Genomic DNA, 20,758 nt, shown 5'->3' on the forward strand with positions numbered 1-20,758 from the left:
TAATAGAGATTCTTAATATATCTATTTTATAATATTTCTTCGGCCTTGGCCCACGGGCTAACTGCAGACATTTCCCAATTAGTCATTTTGTTGCCTGCGATACTAATTGAAATTCAGGGCAGGGGAAACTACATCACTGGGCTTTGTCTATCTGTGAAAGGCCTACTTATTAGACTTCATTTGCTATAAAAGCTTCTTTTCTCTGCCGACTGAGAGGGACCCTGTGTGTGAAGTGTGGTCAGTGGGGTCTTCCAGAACAGCATAGACACCAGTTGCTCACCAGCCGGAAGCCTGCATGTCTCTCAACAGTGCAGCTCGGGCTGAGGAGCCCCAAGGGGCAGGTGCCAAAAGAAGACGCTCACTCGCGCTTTCTGAAGTTCTTTCCCAGGGCTGGGGGAAGGGAGCCCTCCTTTGAGCTCCTGTGTGGCACTCTGGGGCTCCAAGGAGGTAAAGCTTGTTCTCCTCCCCCAAACACTCCATTTTCTCCCTTCCTTTGAGCCAAATAAGACTGTACTCAGAGCTTAAGGCCATGGCCCCTTCCCTCTCTGTTTTCGGAGTACTCCCGGCCTCCTCCAGAGTTTGGAGGCCCAGAAAATGAGGAATTCATTTTGCAGAGAACTTTTCATTTTCTCCTTGTTTATTTTATTCTTTGCCTCTCAGTCTGTTTTCTTTGCCTTTCTGCCTCAGCATCTGAGTCAAGGAGTCTTAATGATACACAGTAGCTCAGACTTAGGGACCTGGGTGGCCTGAATCAAAACCTAGAGCTCTCTCTAGCCCGCCAGAGTGGCTCATTGTTGAGCGTAGACCTATGAACCAGGAGCCCTGGTTGCAGGCTCGATCCCCAGTGTGGAGGGTGTATGAGGCAGCAGATTGATGATTCTCTCTTATCATTGATGTTTCTCTCTCTCTCCCTCTCCCTTCCTCTCTGAAATCAATAAAAAATATATTTAAAAAAAACACACACCCAAAACTTAGAGCTCTCATTTTCTACTTCTGAGCCCTACCCTAATTCCCTTCATCTCTCTGGGCCTCAGTTTACTCACTATTATAGTACAATATACAATACGAATTCTTTTTATTTAACTACTCATTCCATATGTTTAATTACCATGTATTAATATATGGCTGCATCATAACATTCTCTTGACAGTTTCAGCCTCTTATGTCTGATAAGTCATATGTCTGTGGTTAAAACAAGTTTTATTAAAACATTAAGTAATCAAGGTTTCCCACTTCCAAGGCACTGTAATTGCTTGAAAAAAAAATCACTTTGAGTGCTTGTAAAATAAGTAATGACAGTAAAGCAGTTGTTTTTGTATAAAAGAAAGAGAAAACCACAGACTTATAATCTACTTACCTTCACCTGCCAAGAAGGAAAAATGTTATTGAATATGTTTATATATGCATACACATATATGTATATCTTTCAAATATAAACTGAATTTCTGCTGAGAGTAGTATTCAGATATTTCTCTTCATCTTGTCTTATGGTACTTTCTTTGGTTTTAGAAGTCTATCTGCGAAGATACAGTTTGTAGAAAAATGTTCTATTGCAAATGTTTCTTACTGCTAGAGAGTGTGTGAAGGAAGTGCCTCAGAATATTCTCATAGGAGGGCACAGAGTTTCTTTTTTCTTTCTTTCTTTCTAATTCTCACCCAAGGATATTTTTTCCATTGATTTTTAGAGAGAGTAGAAGGGAGAGGGAGAGACAGAGAAACACTGATGTGAAAAAGACACGTTGATTGGTTGCCTTCCTCAGGCTCCCAACCAGGACTGAAGCCTGCAACCAAGTTACATGCCCTTGACTGGAATCAAACCCAGGGCCCTTTAGTCCACAGGCCAACGCTCTATCCATTGAGCTAAACAAGCTAGGGCAGAAGTCACAGAGCTTCTGGTGCAGTTTGAATCCCTGACACTGCTTCACTTCAGGCTGATGTGTATACCCTGCCTCTGGTGACAGAGTAGTTCAGGCTTATCTGTGTTGACAAGATGGGAGGGAGGGAGGCGATGCCTTCTGTGTAGTGTCTTCCTGGACAGCTGTGGGAATTTATGATGATTGCACTCCACTTTCCTGGTCACAATTTCTGGTTTTGTTTGTTTTTACTGAAGTTGCAACGATTAGAGAGGTTCATATCATTGAAGGGACCCACAGAATACCAAAGGGTGTAGTCATATAAGGCTGAACAAAGGGAGAAAACTTCTCCCTTCTTCCCTTCTAGCTTCTTTGGCTTGTCTAATAATCAAATTGACAAAAGACAGGTTGACAGAGAGAAAACACATTTCATACACATGGGAGCCTCATAAAAATAGGAGACTCCCCAGAAGTCAGGTAATAGAGGCTTATGTAACATCCTGAGCTAAGGGGCTTCAAAGGGGAGGAAGGCAATTCACAGGATGGTGAGAAGAACAAATGCTTGGTAAACAGTGTTGCCATGACCTGCAGGTAGGTCTTTCTGATATAAAAATTATCTCTGATAATAGCTCTCCTGCTGGTCCAGTCCCCCTCCCTGAATTCTTCTAGACAGTTAAGCGGAGGTGAAGGACTCTTCCTGTAGACCTCGATTGTCTGCAGCTTGAAATAACCCACATGCCAGAGGGGCATATTCTGGGGAGGTGCATGCTGCTCCGTACATTATAAGTCACTAGTTAGATCGTTTCATCCTTGTCCTGGCCCAGGGTCCCTGGAGACGAGCCTAGAGCTACCTTTGACCACAAGTGAACTACAAGCTTACCCAGTAGTCTCTGTCCTTTGTTAATACTGTTTACCTTTGATAAACGGAGGCAGGTAGTGCAGTGGGAGAAAGAAAACAGGCGACAGAGAGAGGTCTCCGATTTCCAGGCGCAGCTCCAGGGCCCTTTCCTAACCTCATGATATATGCTTTCTGTTCAGGTTGTGAACCACTAAGATACACACAAGATACCAGTTTTCAGGGAAGCCAGGACTCAAGGTTACAAAGTACATGTGTACCCACTGCTCATATGGCTAAATTAGACAATATAATCTAAGAAGCCAAGAACCAATCATCAGCCTATACATTTCCTACAAATAATATAAACAAACTAGTCGAGTGTGTGTCATGGAGTTTCAGCCTTTAAAAAGTATATTATAGCCCTAGCTGGTTTGGCTCAATGGATAGAGCGTCGGCCTGCGGACTGAGGGGTCCCGGGTTCGATTCCGGCCAGGGGCACATGCCTGGGTTGCGGGCTCGATCCCCAGTGTGGGGGTGTGCAGGAGGCAGCCAATCAATGATTCTCTCTCATCATTGATGTTTCTCTCTCCCCCTCTCCTTTCCTCTCTGGAATATATTTTTTTAAAAAGTACATTATAAGTCACTAGTTAGATTGTTTCATCCTTGTCCTGGCCCAGGGTCAGTCACAGATGTCCAGGGGTCCCTGGAGACAAGCCTAGAGCTAACTTTGACCACAAGTGAACTGCAAGCTTACCCAGTAGTCCCTGTCCTTTGTTAATACTGTTTACCTCTCACTTGGACCTTATAGCTTCCAAATTTCACTATCTAGGTCTTCCCTTGTGTCTCATTTTATCACTCCTATCACATCAAAATTCCTTTCTTTAGGTGATTCCAAAGTTCAGTTTCCACTTATTTCAAGGCAAAAGGAAAAACTGATACCAGGAAGACCCTGGTCAGGAGAGTTCTTTTGGAAACTTTAATGAAGATGTAAGAAGTAGAAAATTGATCACCTTTAATAATTACTTAAAAGACACATCTTTGAATTTCTTAGACTTGTAATACAATTGTTGACATTGGAATGCCAGTTAATTTAAGACAGCTCACTACTTCAAAGTTTGTAACATATTGTAATAAGCACATATTAACCCTGTTCATTTTCATGTGGGAATAAGTTGGCATTATAAAGTTTAAAAATAAGATATAAAGGAACTCTGGAAGTATATAAAAGATGTTAAGAACAATGGGTAGTGGGGTGCGGAAAGTAGGCTGATGTGAGAAGAGATAGGAGTGAGATTTTACTCATTGTATATGTTTTTATAATTTCAAGAGAGGTATCTCTTCATCTTAAGTTGTTCTTGAGGTGCGTTAGAATCATATGTACACTAGTGACCCGGTACATGAAATTTGTGCACATTAAAAGGGAATTAATTAGAGGAAATATTTTAATACTGCTATTTGCCCTTTCTCTCTAATAGAAGTGTCAGAGATGAAAGAAAATTAGTAAAATGTATATGAAAATCTTCCTCCTGTCAGAGTCTGGAATGTGCCACAGGAACCAGAGTCAAGTCCCTGCCCACGCATGTGTGCCTCGAAATCATGTGAGACCCAGACCCGGCCAGCCCCACCTGGGGGGCGCAGCCTCAGGTCCCCTGGCCCGGGGCGGGGTGCGTGGCCTGAGTTTCCCCTGTCAAGCCCCACCAGGAAGGGGGCGCAGCCTCAGGTCCCTGCTGATTGCTCGTTAAGGCTCGTTACAGGAACTTGGCCTCCGCTGTGGGCATAGCCATCTTGTGTTATGGAATTCCTGCCTCTGCTATGGGCACAGCCATCCTGACCATTACAGCGTGACGGTCAATTTGTATATTCCCTCTTTATTAGATGGGCTGTTGAATGGCACTTTCAAAGAATCTTCAAATGGTTACTGATAAGGAACATTCTGAAAGATCTCCAACTCAGACCCACAAAAGCCTTCAACTGACTTTTTTAAAACTACTTATTAATAAAGATGCTTGATAGCTCATTACAATTTATAACATGCTTTTAGAAATACTTTCTCACTTATTTCTGACAACTCTGGAGTTGAAAAGCTGTTTTTCTGCTTTTAGAGGTAAGAAAACGGAAAGTCCCAGGAATTATTCTGGTGGAAGCCAGTGTTTGAATCCAGAACTATGTTTACTCTACCACCCACCTCTTTACAAAACAGTTGCCTTTTTGAAGCTATTATTTTTATATTATTCCATATAGTGAAGACTTTATTTGAGTAACTATATTCACTATTATTTTAAGCTTTCTCCTCTATTACTGTTTGGGCTAAGCTTTATTTATTGGATAATACAGATGTTTTATAGCAACCAAAATAAACAGCTAGGTCAGACTTGCCAGATATCCTATAAAAACTTCTACAATACACACTGTACACATGTACCTAAAGTATAAACAAAGTAGTGTCTCTAATAACCCTCAGTCTCTTGAGGGGTTAACTTGTACATTCCAAAGCAAGTTAGAAATGACATTAATCCCTTCTTTCTGTTCAGTCTTTTCATCCTGATGGTACTCATCTTGCATTTTGTGGTCTTCAATCCCCTCTCCTTTTTCATTGCCCTACATATTTTCTTTCAATGTTTACTTCCATTTTTAAATAGTCACTTAATGCATACCATTACTTCCATTTTTGTTCAGTTCTTTTCCTTTTACGATGTCTCCTCTCAATAAAAATCTATATATAGTGTGTTCCCAAGTGATAGGAACTAAAATTACTTATCATAATGAAGGATTTTTGAGACTGTTGATGCTATTTGTCTCTTGGGTTAGATCATTTTTTAAAGCAGGGTCACAGTAAAGTCTGTGAAGCTGAGGTGAAAGGAGGATTGGCTAGAGGTCAAATTATTTCTATAATATTTGTGAATATTACATGATTATTGCACAATGTAGATTTTAAATCTATTTACTGTGTTACCTAAATTTCCCTTTTCCATTTAATAAATTATTATAGTAATTGTGTAATCGGGACAGCATGTATGTTCATAGTTATAATGAGATACTATCAGAAAACTGTCATACCAGCACTCGTTATGGTGTTTTGCATCTTTAAAGTAATAAATGGGACGTTTAAAAAAGAAAAATCAGGCAAATCTAAGAAAGATTAAGCACGAAGCAACTAGGTTGGGAAATGATCTTGGTTTCCTGACTTTAAGGTCAATTATATAGAAAACAGAAAAATTCCAGCATTTTACTAGTACATATACAAAAGCTTAAATCAGTGTATTCGTGCTACCACACCAACTCACAAAGCCACATTTTTATTGATAAAAATAACTTGCAGCCCATTGAGTGAAATTTAAATGACTGTGCTTGTGAAACATAATATCGCGATTATTGGATCTGATGTGTGCTGGATCAATGCCAGCACAATGCAGTACTTCGCTGATAATAGTGTGAAACATGTTTCTTGCTGCAGTAAATCTGTCTATAGACTTCAGAAAACAAAGATATTTTGTCAGCAGTAACCAAACTGTAAAATCTTACAGTCTCAAAAGACCACATATTGTATGATTCCAATTATATGAAATGTCCAGCATAGGCAAGTAGAAAGTAGATTAGTGGTTGAGGGAATGAGGGCGTGGGGAGGAGGGACAATAGCTAAAAGGTACAAAAAATTTTTTTTCAAGATGATAAATATGTTCAGAAATTAATTATGCTGATGGTCACAACTCTGACTATATTAAAAACCATTGAAATGTACACTTAAACGGGTGAATTATAGGTATGTGAATTATATCTTAATAAAGTTGATACCAAAAACATCTCACACAAAAAGCTTTCCTATGAAACACATGTTCCACCCAACTAAGATGCAATGTAAATGTTTGTTAAACTCTTATTTTTAAAACTTAGAATAATATCTGGGTTTTATTTGTTGTTGTTGTTTTAGTAAAAGAAGGAAAAGCTACAGATCGGGGTATAAGAAAATCAGTCATGTATTATTTATTTTGTGCCATTTACAGCAAATGTGTACGTACAATAAAAGGGCAGATTTTATGTGGCTGTCAAGATTTTGCTAATGATAAATGTTTGCAATGAGGCATTGAAATGTGAACTGCTTGTGAAATGGACTGGTCCCTGACTTCTAATGGGGGCAGTCCCGTGGGAGAGACGCCTGTAATGCTTCAGATTCAGTCCAGGATAGTTAACCCTTCGTGGTGCCACGTTTTTCAGAGCAAGATTTGCATATACCTCACAGTAAGAGTTACAGAGTCTTGGTTTCATCATAGCTTTGTTACTCTTGTATAGTCACTCGCTCCACTCCTCTGCTTTAATTTTATGCCCTTATTTAAGTCTGATGGTCCATTCAGCCCTGGGCGGTGGGAAGGGATCTGGAGTTGGGCTGTAAGGAGCGCGGTGGTTTACCTCGCCATCTGTACAGATACTGTCGTTTTCTATTGTCTCAGAGTAACATTTTCCGATGCTTTGGTCTGCGGGTTGTTCAAAAGGCTCCTTTAAAAAGGCAGAGGTGCTGTGGTTAAATAACCTGAGCACACGCTGCTTACCATGTCTTCCTCTGACAGTCTCAGTGCATGCTAGCATATTAAGGGCTCTGAGAACAACAAAGGAATATGTAACTGTATTTAACCTAATATTTTCCAAATTTATGCTTTGCTTTTTTAATCCTCACCCGAGGATATATTTTACTGATTTTAGAGAGAGGGGGAAGGGAAGAGATAGAGATAGAGATAGAAATAGAGAGAGATAAAGAAACATCACGTATGTGCCCGGACCTAGGCATGTGCCCTGACCAGGAATTGAACCAGCAACCTTTCAGTTCATGGGATGACACCCAACCAACTGAGCCACCTGGCCAGAGCCCAAACTGATGTTTGAGTGACTCCTAGTTACCCTGCACAGAACTACGCAACTTCAGAACTCTGTGGAAAATGCTCTCCCGAAGTCATAATTCTCTCCTCCTCTATTACTTTTTCCCAGCCATCACAAATCTCTTTATTTTTCTTGCTGGGCATGTTTGTTTTCAGCCACACTTCACACTTGCCCTGTCTGTTTTTCTAGTGATTGCCCAGTTATCACGTCTGGATGGCATCTGCAAATGCTGAGTATATGGTGCTCTGGATATCTGTTCTCTTCATTGGTGGCTCTTGAGTCCTAAAGAACCGGAAGCCCACAGCACTGCCTGATGGAGCAGGAGGCGGTGCCTTCTTGTGATCGATCCCTCTGGGTCAAATATTCCAGCAGAGAAGTCCTGGGAGGGAGGGCAAGGAGAATTATTGTCGACTCCTCTCTTCCACAAGAGAAGTGTTAATTTTTGGCCAAATGAAGGAAAATAACTGTTAACGGTCTTGAACTGCCTGAATTCCCTGGCAGCGGCACCTTTCTGGGAAGGAAGTGAGAAAGCCGGTACCGCATTCCCTGTCCTTTCCTCTCTCCAGCATTCTCCACTTGGACCAGGGCAGCTGTCTTCCTTTATCCCAGTGGTTCTCAACCTTCCTAATGCCGCGACCCTTTAATACAGTTCCTCATGTTGTGGTGACCCCCAACCATAAAATTATTTTTGTTGCTACTTCATAACTAATTTTGCTACTGTTATGAATCGTAATGTAAATATCTGATATGCAGGATGTATTTTCATTGTTACAAATTGAACATAATTAAAGCATAGTGATTAATCACAAAAACAATATGTAATTATATATGTGTTTTCCGATGGTCTTAGGCGACCCCTGTGAAAGGGTTGTTCGACCCCCAAAGGGGTCGCGACCCACAGGTTGAGAACCTCTGCTTTATCCACTCAGATCCAGAAATTCCTGGTTTGACTATCCAAATTAATATTATCATTATTTATAGGGACATCACTTCCTTGGACACTTTCTCTTTTTCTTACAACTCTATTCAGGCACTTTGATCCTTATTTAGGTCATTGGGGTTTTTTACTGTACTCTTTTTATTTGTTTGCTTGTTTATTTGTTTATTATCACATCAACCAATGACCAAGTCCTGTTCAATCTAACTGATGTTCCTCCACATTCCTCATCATCTTTTGCTTTGGGCTGTTCCAGCGCCAACTTCACTTATTCTCTGTGGCTCTTTCTTCTTAGAGCTCCTCCCCTATCCCCCAACAGAGTCACTTGCCAAAACGTAGGTCTGATCACATGGCTGCTTCACTTAAAAGACTTCCCTGGTTCCCCAAATTGCTTTGTTTAACATAGAATTTCCTGCAAAATCTGTCTCAAGTTCTTTGTTCTAACCACACGAGACTGCGTATTTCCCAAGCCACAGCCAAGTTAAGACCTTTGAAGGTTCCAAGCACTGAAAATATTTTGGCCCCTCCCACTGTCTCACAGGTTAACAACACTAATCGGTAATTTAACATTTTATTGTAGGAAATCACACCACACTTAGGCATAAGCTGAAAGTAATGAGCACTTTTCTAGATTTTTCTGAATTTCCTCTTTCCTCTCTAGCACTGCTCCAGCTTCGCTGGTACCCCCAGGAAATGTTCCGTCTGACTGTTGGATTGTGTAGCACTGCCCTCCCCACAAATCTGACTCCGCTTTTGTGCAAAAGTTGACCTCTGGCTGGAAAGTCTATCCTCCTCTTCATCCATTTAGTTAACTGCTTGCCCTTCAAGGTTTGGCTCAAATGTAACTTCCTCTATAAAGCTTTCCCTGCCGCCCCCTCGAGTATTGATCACTCAGCCTTTTGGTGGGAACCTTTGCAGCAGCACTTGTTCGGTTACAATAAATTATGTGTGTCTCGAATCCCTGCTCAGATCCCCATGTATTATCATTAAGTCCTCACAATGACCATACCATATTAAGGATTGGGATCCCCATTTTTTACGGATGAGTAAACTGGAACGTCTGTCACTTATCTCACACAAGCTATTATTTAGGTCTCCTGTGACAATGAATATAGTTAATTTATAAAAGATGAAGAGCCATATAACTGGAAGGCATTGTTATTTTTGATACATTACTCTGGTGTGTGGAAGTAAGTGTTCACATTGATATTTTCTTCTTGACAATAGTGGAGGGAATTTATGATTCCCACATAAGGAAATCCTTTTACTGTTAATTAAAATAAAATGTTAAGAATGCTGCTATGCTCAGGTGCCATAAAAATAATGAGGATACTCTATCCCACACATTTCAGGTTAATCCCCTCGCCCCTGAGGAATAGCTGAGACTCAGGTCTCTGGAGGTGAAAGGCAAAGGCTAAAGCTGTCCCTGATTGTGCCATTTTCTCCCCTTTCTCTCATGCTTTATTTTTCTCACTTTCATTATTCTTCATGGAATTGTTTTAGTAGAGTTCAGCACCATCGTATCCCAGTAAGAAAAAAATTGTGGGGGATAAGTATCATGAGTGGTGCACAAAACAACAGTAGCGATCTTTTAAGTTTATTATGGAAGCAAAGAATATTGCCCATAGAATTTAATCTTTGGCAATGAAAATAAGGATTTCCAGCAGAATAAATAAGACTAGTTTTCTTTCTCTCTGGGTCTTACGTGTGTTTTATTGCTAGCAAGCCTTTCGATTTAACCAGTTTCCCAGCCAAGCTTTTCCTTAATTAGCATCAGGAGTTGAGTTTCATTAGCTATTTTATGAGTTATTGGTTAGAGATCCTCATTAGCTTTGCCGTGGTCTTAAACTTACCTTGACATTTACTATCTTACTATATAAAATTTTATGGTTAATTCTCACTATATGCAAACTAGGCCTCTGGTCATCACATTTTTTACAGTGTACACACATTTTACAGAATCTCTTGTATCTTAACATTTTCTTTACAAATTTTATATAAATTACTGGCATCCAATTTATCAGGCTTCCTCATGTTGTTATACACATAAATAAGGAAAACTATTTATATATCACTCAGTTATAGTAGATCTTTTGAGAAGTAGAAAAAATATCAAGGATTCATGTTTCTGCAAAATAAAATAATTTAATGAAATTTTATAATTTGGCTTTATCACCAAACTTTATCATTTTTTATTGTATACGTTTGAGCATGTATGCTCAAAGTATTGTCCCGGGAGCAGGGAATAAAGTAATGTTTCTGCCTCCAAGTCACTAGACTATGTAGTGAAGAAGAATTAAATGTCTAGTTATCTAGGCATATTTTAGTTCAAAGTGTGTTATTTTCCCTTTGTTCCACACTCTAAAACAATGCAAGACAAAACGCCACCATCCATGCAATAATATTCTTTTAAAATTTTGTGTTTAACCATTTGCTTACTGTTTTGTTTTTCATTCCATGGATATGAGGGCCTAAAATGTGCCAGAAATTAGAACACATTGATGAACAACACAGAGATGTTTATTATATTAAGATGAAAAGGAAATTTAGTCAATGTAAAAAGTGTAAACAGTAAGGAAAGAACCAATTTCAAGTAATGATTAGTGCTACACTATTCCCTCGACAATTATTATTATTATTTTTTAACATGGAAGGAGTTATGCAATTTATTGAGTGAGAAAATAGGCTGTAAAATATCTTTGCATCATAAGATTCATTTCTTTTTATTTTTTTATTTTATTGATTTTTTTTACAGAGAGGAAGGGAGAGGGATAGAGAGTTAGAAACATCGATGAGAGAGAAACATCGATTCAGCTGCCTCCTACACACTCCCTACTGGGGATGTGCCCACAACCAAGGTACATGCCCTTGACAGGAATCGAACCTGGGACCCTTCAGTCTGCAGGCCAACGCTCTATCCACTGAGCCAAACCGGTTAGGGCAAGATTCATTTCTTAAACATATGTACAGATATGTATAGACAAGATGTGTAAAGGGATACAGATTAAAGCATTAACAGTGATCTCTCTGGGTGATGGAATTAAGATGAGTTTGGGGTTTTTTGTTTTTTTAATTTATTTTTATTGTTGGAAGTATTACAGATGTCCTCCATTGACCCCCTCCCCCCTGCTCCAGCACCCTCCCCAAAACAATTATTTTTTGAGTACCTACTCAGTGCTAGATGCTGATCTATAAAATAGGGTGATGGTGAGTAAAGGGGGGAGCTGTTTTTTATTTGCTATTCAGGGAAGCCTCGCTGAGAAGGTGACATTTGAACTGAGGCCTAAGAGACAAGTAGAAACAGAAGAGTTTCCTAATCTGAGTCCTTGGAGACTATGGATAGAATTCAGGATGGGAAATGTGGATGGGAAAAATAATTACATATCTATTTTCACTAAACTCAGACGGAAACTTAGGGTTTTCTTCCATTTGAATGTAGGCAACAAACCTCAGTAGTATTAGCAGCACCTGTTACTTTGTGATCAATATTTTCATACCGCATCTCAGTTCTTGCAGGCATTTTGCAATACCGTCTTTGCTTTGAAATTATGGTACAGTCGTGTGCCACATAACAATGTTTTGGTCAATGATGGACTGCATATGTACAGTGGTTCTATAAGATTAAAATAGAGCTTAAAAATTACTGTCGCTGCCCTGGCCAGATGGCTCAGTTGGTTGGAGCGTCATCTGTACCCCAAAGGTTGGGGATTCAATTCCCAGTCAGGGCACATAACTAGGTTGCAGGTGCGCTCCTGATCCGTGCACTTAGGGGAGGCAACTGATTGATGTTTCTCACATCGATTTTGCTCCTTCTCTTTCTCTCCCCACTCCCTTTTTCTCTTTTCTCAAATAAATTTTAAAAAAACAACCCATATCCTTGGGTGAGGATTAAAAAAATTCCTATCGCCTGGTGACATCAGAGCTGTCCTAACATAGTAGGACAACACATTACTCACATGTTTGTGGGGATGCTGATATAAACAAGCCTACTGCACTGCCAATCATATAAAAGAATAACACATACTAGTACAATTATGTATAATACATAATCCTTGATAATGATAGTAAATGACTATTGTACTGGTTTATGTGTTTACTATACTTTCAATCATTATATTAGAGTGTGCTCTTCCTACTTATATAAAAGAAGTTTGCTCTAAGACAGTATGCCGTGTTATGCCGGCAGCAGCATAAAACACTTTGTAACTTCCTTTATAAAATACATCTTGTATTTACTGTGTCTCTTGATTGAATCGCGTTCTGTTGTGTTTTATTTACTCTTGTGTTGTTTTTGTGCAGTGCAGTAGCATGCTGTACAGGCTTGTAGCCGAGGAGCAATAGGCTATACCAGTGGTCGGCAAACCGCGGCTCGCGAGCCACATGCGGCTCTTTGGCCCCTTGAGTGTGGCTCTTCCACAAAATACCACGTGTGGGCGCACGTACAGTGCGAAGTTGACTTAAAACTTTAAGTAAAGTTTATTAAGTTAATTTTAGGGAACGTTGTGGAGGGAAAGAAGATGAGAAAGGTATGTTGAGATGGTTTGGACATACAGAGAGGATGAACGAAAGGAGATAGAAGAAACAAGTATACAAGACGAGTGTGGCTGGGAGAGTTGGAAGGGGTCGACCTCAGCGAACGTACCTCAATCAGATTGAGGACGTTTTTAGCAAAGGCCAGTTTAGGAGTACCCTAATTAAGTTAATAACAATGTACCTACCTGTATAGTTTAAGTTTAAAAAATTTGGCTCTCAAAAGAAATTTCAATCGTTGTACTGTTGATATTTGGCTCTGTTGACTAATGAGTTTGCTGACCACTGGGCTAGACCATACAGCAGGGGTGGGCAAACTTTTTGACTCGAGGGCCACAATGGGTTCTTAAACTGGACCGGAGGGCCGGAACAAAAGCATGGATGGAGTGTTTGTGTGAACTAATATAAATTCAAAGTAAACATCATTACATAAAAGGGTACGGTCTTTTTTTTTTTTTTAGTTTTATTCCTTTCAAACAGGCCGTAGTTTGCCCAAGGCTGCCATAGAGCGTAGGTGTGTAGTAGGCTGGACCACCTAGGTTTGTGTAAATGCACTCTGTGATGTTCACGCCACAAAGAAATCGCCTGAAGACAAATTTCTCAGCACCTATTGCCATTATTAAATGGCACATGAGTATTTTTAACTACCCAGACTTTACACTTCATACTACCTAGAATAAGAAGGGTTTGTAGTGATGGTTTATTGTATTGTTTCAGAACAATGAAATGATGGAGCTACAGAGAATACGGATGAAGGATGAAATTCGAGAATATAAGTTCCGAGAGGCCCGGCTCCTTCAGGACTATACTGAGCTGGAAGAAGAAAATATCACGTTGCAGAAACTTGTGTCCACATTAAAACAGAACCAGGTAAGATTTAAGAAGTTATTTGGTTACACTCCAGATGGACCATGTCTTCGGACATTAAGGTTAAGTCTTCTTTTTATTTCTTTGTTAGGAACCTGTCAAAATATGCCTTAATCTCCCTACAATATTTATGTGCTGAAATTCCCCAGCATTTCTATTTTAGCTAAGAAATTTCCCAATCCTTCTATTGTAGCTAAGATTTAGAAGGCAAACCTAGAAGTTGTATGATTTACAATAAAGTTTCATTGGGTAAGAAAAATTTCAGTTTTTTACTTTAGCTCGATGTTAACTTATTTCAGAAGTAAATCATATGTATTATAATAACTTAACCTGACAACTTATTAAAAACCTGATCTATAAGCTTGTTTTGTATTACAAACTTAAGGTCTCCCAGCAATCTTCTCTTCTCTTCTCTTCTCTTCTCTTCTCTTCTCTTCTCTTCTCTTCTCTTCTCTTCTCTTCTCTTCTCTTCTCTTCTCTCTCTCTCTGTCTCTCTCTCTCTATCTCTCTCTCTCTCTCTCTCTCTCTCTCTCTCTCACTTGCTGAAAATTACATTTGCATTATATAAGGAAATGGCTTAAGAAATATAAAGCAGTAAGAACAAAATTATAAGAAAAAGAAAATGCCTGATTTCTTTTTTTAGCTGTAACCTGACAAAACATATTGCATGTGTACGTTTAAATAAATTTTTTTGGTAGTGAGGCTTAGCTTAATTGTTTAATTTTCCGTTATTAGTTATAGCATTCTTGAACCTGTAATTTTAGAAGAATTTATTTATGAATACAATTTTATCAAGTAATTAAGTGAAGCTGGATTATATATTCAAGATCTTTTCCAGGTGCTTCTTCAGCCACAACCTCTACTCTGATCTAAATGCTATTGTAACTTCTCAGTTCAGGTCAACACACTAGGTACCAGGCGCTGTGCTAGGCTAGAAAGATATGAAATCCATAGGATAGCACTCTTGCCCTCAGTAGACGTAAAGGCCAGCACAGATGTATGCTTCTACTTCTACTCAAGTTGGTAGCTCGATCCCAAACTATTATTGCTTTTGATAGATACAGGGGTTAAGAGAAGAAAGGAAATATCCAGAAGGAAAAAAAAATCCAGGTATTGATACAATTGACATTTGATTTCTGATCATTGCCGTTTCCCTCATTTTTGGAATGTGGGGGAACAAGATGTCTTCTAAGGAGTGCGGGCATGACTTTAGACCATGAAAAAAGGGTTACCAGGATGTCACCATGTGATCTTACCTCATTCCCTCCCCTTTAAGCCTGAATCACTGTGTGTGCGCGCGGAGGGCTCTCAATACCATGGACATCCCAGCTCTTGATTTGATTGGGGTATTGAACTCACAGTGGAGAAAATTATACTTCAAAGAATTTTTTAGAAACTATGCTTCTCATGAACTTCTTAAAATAAGAAGGGTATTTTTTGTGCTCTGTGTTTTTTTTGTTTGTTTGGTGGTTTTGTTTGTTTGTTGTTGTTTTTTGGTCGCTCATGAAGTATGTAAAGGCCTTGAAGCAAATATACTTGAACTGCAAATATTTAAAGCGGTCATTATTTGTGATTCCTAAAAGTCCTCAGTGCTCTCTGCACAGGCAGGAGTGCGCCCAGAGCCTCGCTGCGGAGCCTCCCATCACTGCATGTGGCAGACTCATTTACTCAGGAGGTTAATTTAGGCCAGTATTACGTATTCTTAAAAGTCTGCCAAGGTATCCTGTGAGTCCTCATTAACCCAGATGCCGTTTCGGTGGGAGTGTGTACGAGCAGTCTGGCAGATTACCGTTTACAGTTTACCCGTGCCCTTCCACCGGTAATTGAAACGTGGGAATCAAATGCTTAACTCAGAAGTTTGAAGGAAAAAAAGCAAGTAGGAAAATGTATACATCTCTTTAATTTTATTTTCTAGATGCAATATGACAATTTCCAAATTAAGTGTCTAGTTCATTAATTTGAAATAATTTCCCTTACAAAGGGCCATTCTGGCTTATTCCCTGACAAAGGGGTACACTGTCATGTCACAGTCTCTTCCAATTAAGGAAATGCTGGTTTGGTTTTTGTCTCCTACTGTTGGCCTTTATTTATAGGAGTTAGCATCTATTATAAACTCCCTGTATAATTAACAAAATATTAAGTATAATAATTTATGCCACAGATTTTTTTTCCCCCAAACAGATGATGATGGTTGACTTTCAATTTCAAAATTGGTCTGTTTGTTGCTTTGAACTGAAGCTCTCTATACAAAATATACTCCCCAGCCTGGGTTGATATTTCTCTCAGCAGAAAGCTGTTAGCATTATACAAGACTTAGTTGAAAGAAATAGAAGATTCTTTCCTTCTGAAGTTCCATTTTCCTTATTGGTTATTTTCTTTAAAAATGTTGTTTAAATAGCACTTTTTATTTCCTTTATAGTTTCTATGTATTGGTTTGTTTATTTTCCATCTCCCTCCACTAAGATGTAGCACCTCACCTAGAATAGAGCCTGGCCCATGGAAGGCATTAAATAAATACCTGCTGAAGGAAATAATAAATTGTTCTTAAATTTCTGTTTCATTCACTCTTCCACTGAGAGAGGAAATTATAATTCACCAAACCAATTTTTATATGTGCTCCTAAATATGAAATATATGGAACATCATCAACAAGTTGGCTGCAAACTTGAGCCACATCCCTCTGTGTGCTGATTTGGTTCTGTGTCCAAAATGAAATCATGCTGAATGCATTTTCCACCTTTATGCTTTCTAGAACAAAGCGGAGCATAGGAAAAGCAGCAGTGATAAAGAGCGGTCAAGGCAACTGTCAAAAAAATCCACTGATGAAGCAAAGCTGTTTACTAGACCTCTTGCAAAAGAAACCGCCTCGACAAAACCTTAGTAATGTCTCAAAATGGGAGCGTTAGGGAAGAGTCTTCATAGGACTTTAGGATCTGGACTGGGTTTTGCCAGGTGGCAAACTGACTGGGATAGACCGAGTTTATGACCTAATAGCTGTGAGTTGGAAAGTACAACAGGGTGGCCATTTTGACGTGAGTCTTGAAGAAGCTGTGTTAGTTGGGTCTCATCTTCCAGGAGCGAGTAGTCCCTGTAAGCAGCTAAGTTTTTTATGCCTCGTCCTATTATTGGTAATGGGGGCGAGGGATAGGAAAATTTGCATGGTTGCAGTATTAAACAATTACTTAACATAGGGCAGGAAATTATGTTAGTTTTAATTTTTAGAGGTGTGATGGTGAAAGGAGGGGAAAATAATAAATTCCATTTCCCTAATATCTCACATATTGAATTAAAGCACTCAAATATGTGTTATCTAAGCATTGTAAACACTTGTTAAAATTAATAATTCAGCCGAAACCGGTTTGGCTCAGTGGATAAAGCGTCGACTTATGGACTGAAAGGTCCCAGGTTCGATTCTGGTCAAGGGCATGTATCTGGGTTGCGGGCACATCCCCAGTAGGAGATGTGCTGGAGGCAGCTGATCGATGTTTCTCTCTCATCGATGTTTCTGACTCTCTGTCTCTCTCCCTTCCTCTCTGTAAAAAATCAATAAAATATATTTTAAAAAAATTAATAATTCAATTATACATCTATTATGAAAAACATTTCTTCCAGGGATATATTACTATATCAGGCAATACTATCATAAGAGACCTAGGGAACTGTTATTCAATTCAGTTTGATTTCATTGAACAGTATTTCCAGGGTATCTATAATAATAAAAGTGTAATATGCTAATTAGACTGGACAGCCAAATGACCTTCCGGACGTCATTCCAGATATCCTTCTGGACGAAGCGACAGCGGTGGGGGCCGAGGCAGACGCGGCTAGGGGCAATCAGGCAAGCAGTTAGGGGCGATCAGGCAGGCAGGCAAGCAGTTAGGGGCGATCAGGCAGGCAGGCAGAATGGTTAGGTGCGATTAGGCAGGCAGGAAGAGGCAGTTAGGGGTGATCAGGCAGACAGGCAGGTGAGCAGTTAGGGGCGATCAGGCAGGCAGGCAAGCAGTTAGGGGCGATCAGGCAGGCAGGCAGAATGGTTAGGTGCGATTAGGCAGGCAGGAAGAGGCAGTTAGGGGTGATCAGGCAGACAGGCAGGTGAGCAGTTAGGGGCGATCAGGCAGGCAGGCAGAATGGTTAGGGGCGATCAGGCAGGCAGGCAGAATGGTTAGGGGCGATCAGGCAGGCAGAGGCAGTTAGGGGTGATCAGGCAGGCAGGCGAATGGTTAGGGGTGATCAGGTAGGCAGGCAGAGTAGTTAGGGGCAATCAGGCAGGCAGGCAGGCAAGCGGTTAGGAGCCAGCACTCCCAGATTGTGAGAGGGATGTCTTGACTGCCGCTTTAGGCCTGATTCCGGAGGATCGACCCTAAACCAGTAGTCAGACATCCCCTGAGGGGTCCCAGATTGCGAGAGGGTGCAGGCTGGGCTGAGGGACTGCCCCCCATGCACGAATTTCATGCACTGGGTCTCTAGTCCTATATAATAAAAGGCTAATGTGCAAATCGAACGGCAGAATGACTGGTCGCTATGATAAGCACTGACCACTAGGGAGCAGATGCTCAACATAGGAACTGCCCCCTGGTGGTCAGTGCACTCCCACAGAGGGAGCACCACTCAGCCAGAAGCTGGGCTCACAGCTGGCAAATGCAGCAGCATTGGCGGGAACCTCTCCTGCCTCCGTGGCAGCGCTAAGCCATCAGTTGGACATCCCCCAAGGGCTCCCGGACTGCGAGAGGGCACAGGCTGGGCTGAGGGACCCCCCCACCCCCTGCCCCGAGTGCATGAATTCCATGTACTGGGCCTCTAGTTTTTCTATAAAGCCATATACTTTTTTAGCAACAAAAGACATGGTCACTGGCTCCAAGAACATATAGTCCCAGTAAGGAATGCAGGTAATAAACTCATAGCCCTCCATGTAGTTGCATATTAAAGCTCATGTTAGTTTTGGCAATACAGGGCCACATTAAGATCTTTAGAGTTTTGGACTTTGAAAAGGTTACGGTACCTATTCCCAACCCCCATGTAGTAAAAACAAAAGAAGCTACTAAACTATGAAGTTGCTATAAGGAATCCCAACAAAATACTGATTTTTTTTCTCATGGTAACTACTTTGATGCTATTTTTAAAATATTGGACACTAATTCTTAAGTGCCTTCTCATCCTGTTTCTTGGTTGATACAGTTTGCTGGGGCTCTAATTATCTGAGGCCTCCTTGCAATGATGGCACATGAAGGAGTGAGCTGTTAGCCTGAATGGGTCAACAAAGACCGGAGTTAGGATTAGATTCCTGATTTGGGTCTTGAAGGATAAATAAGAGTTTTCCAGATGTTAGCCTTTGCCTAAGCAAAGAAAGACAAAAATATCTGGTTGAATATTAGGAGCTTGAACCAGTGAGTGGAGTGAGTGAAGCTGCCCAAATAGAAAGAGATCAGGTGTCATAGGAAGTCTACCATCAATTGAATACAAATCGCAGAATTAAAAAATCTACAAAATACACTAAATTTATGTCATCAAGCCCAGGAGTCAACAAACTTTTTTTTTAAGGGCCAGATAGTAAATATGTTAGGTTTTGCAGGAAATACAGTCTCTCTTGCAACCACTGCACTTTGTTTTTGTAGCATGAAAAGCAGCCATAGACAATATATAAACAAAAAAAGTGTGACTGTGTTTCACTAAAACTTTATTTACAAAATACGTGGTGGCCTGGATTTGGTCCAGAAGGCACAGTAATGTTTGAAAAACCCTGATCTAGGTTATCAGTTTAATAGGGATTAAAGAATAAAAAGGTCTGTAATGCAAACTAATGTCTGCAAATGTAAGCTGTTATACAATCTGGGGCAGTCAGAGGATCGGTTGAAATATTAACTAAGGTGTCCTGAATTGTCCAGGGAAAGAAAAGGAGAAGGTCAGGATGAAGAGAACTTCTTAGTATATAAGCAGCCCTGGAAGAAAGCACCATACAACATGCTGTTATTCCAAGCAATTTCCATGACTTAATTCTTACAAATAATATTATTATGGACCTGTGAAATTTCAGTGACCCTGTATAGCAGTAAGTGTTGGTTGTCCATCAGTATCCATTGTTCCCTTCTCCCAATGTTGTATCCAGCTTTTAACTGGGCACGAGTCTACCCAGAGTAAAAAGTATATTCTTCACCTCTCTTGCAACCAAGTGTCATATGACTAGTACTGACCAGTGGGATATGGGGAGAAGTGATATGGACAACCTTTGAGACAGGTCCTTAAGGGAGAAGGTATGCCCCTTACCTTGTCCCACTGCTTGGAACATAATCAAGATGACAAGCCACCTTGGACCATCTGGACCAAAATGAGAGGTAGTGCAATAAGATAGAAGGAACCTGGTTCCTGGATGACCTCATGGAGCAGAGATTTCTACTGATCCTTGATTGACTATTTCCATAAGGGAAACAAACCCCTATTTCAACTAATCGCTCTTATTTAGGTCTCTGTTACATCAGCCAAACCTACAGCCTAACTAAAACTATATTGAAAACTGTTATCCTAACTTTGCAAGACAAGCCATTGCATTGAGATTATGTGAAGAAGGATGGTGGGGGTGGGGGAGAATTAGAAATGTATGAAAGTGATAATGGTCTATGATCTCTATTTTTTAATTTTTAAAAGCCTTTTAAAAATAAAAGTTTAATACAAACAAAAGTAAATTTAAAACTAAACACATGGGTAATGTTAGTACCTCATATCATAATGACTTTATTATATTATTTTTTCTACTCAATTTTTTTTTATCCACAATAGCTTATTCAGCAAATACTTATTGCAGAGCAGAATTCTGTTAAAAACACTATAAGGAAACATTGAAGCATTAGAAAGGACACCTAGTGCATAAAA

The 20,758-nt window shown here is 40.0% G+C and overlaps 1 protein-coding gene across 5 annotated transcripts in view; it reads left to right on the forward strand.

Annotated features, from left to right (window-relative positions):
- BICD1 (BICD cargo adaptor 1) overlaps positions 1–20,758 on the forward strand; it is a 209,663-nt gene that overhangs the window by 123,645 nt on the left and 65,260 nt on the right. For all 5 annotated transcript variants that reach the window (XM_059682515.1, XM_059682516.1, XM_059682519.1 and 2 more), the window contains exon 3: positions 13,745–13,897. In XM_059682515.1, the coding sequence (XP_059538498.1) occupies positions 13,745–13,897 (153 nt within the window). The remainder of the gene's footprint in view (positions 1–13,744; positions 13,898–20,758) is intronic.

This window comes from Myotis daubentonii, chromosome 2 (genome assembly GCF_963259705.1).
Source record: "Myotis daubentonii chromosome 2, mMyoDau2.1, whole genome shotgun sequence".
NCBI lineage: Eukaryota > Metazoa > Chordata > Mammalia > Chiroptera > Vespertilionidae > Myotis > Myotis daubentonii.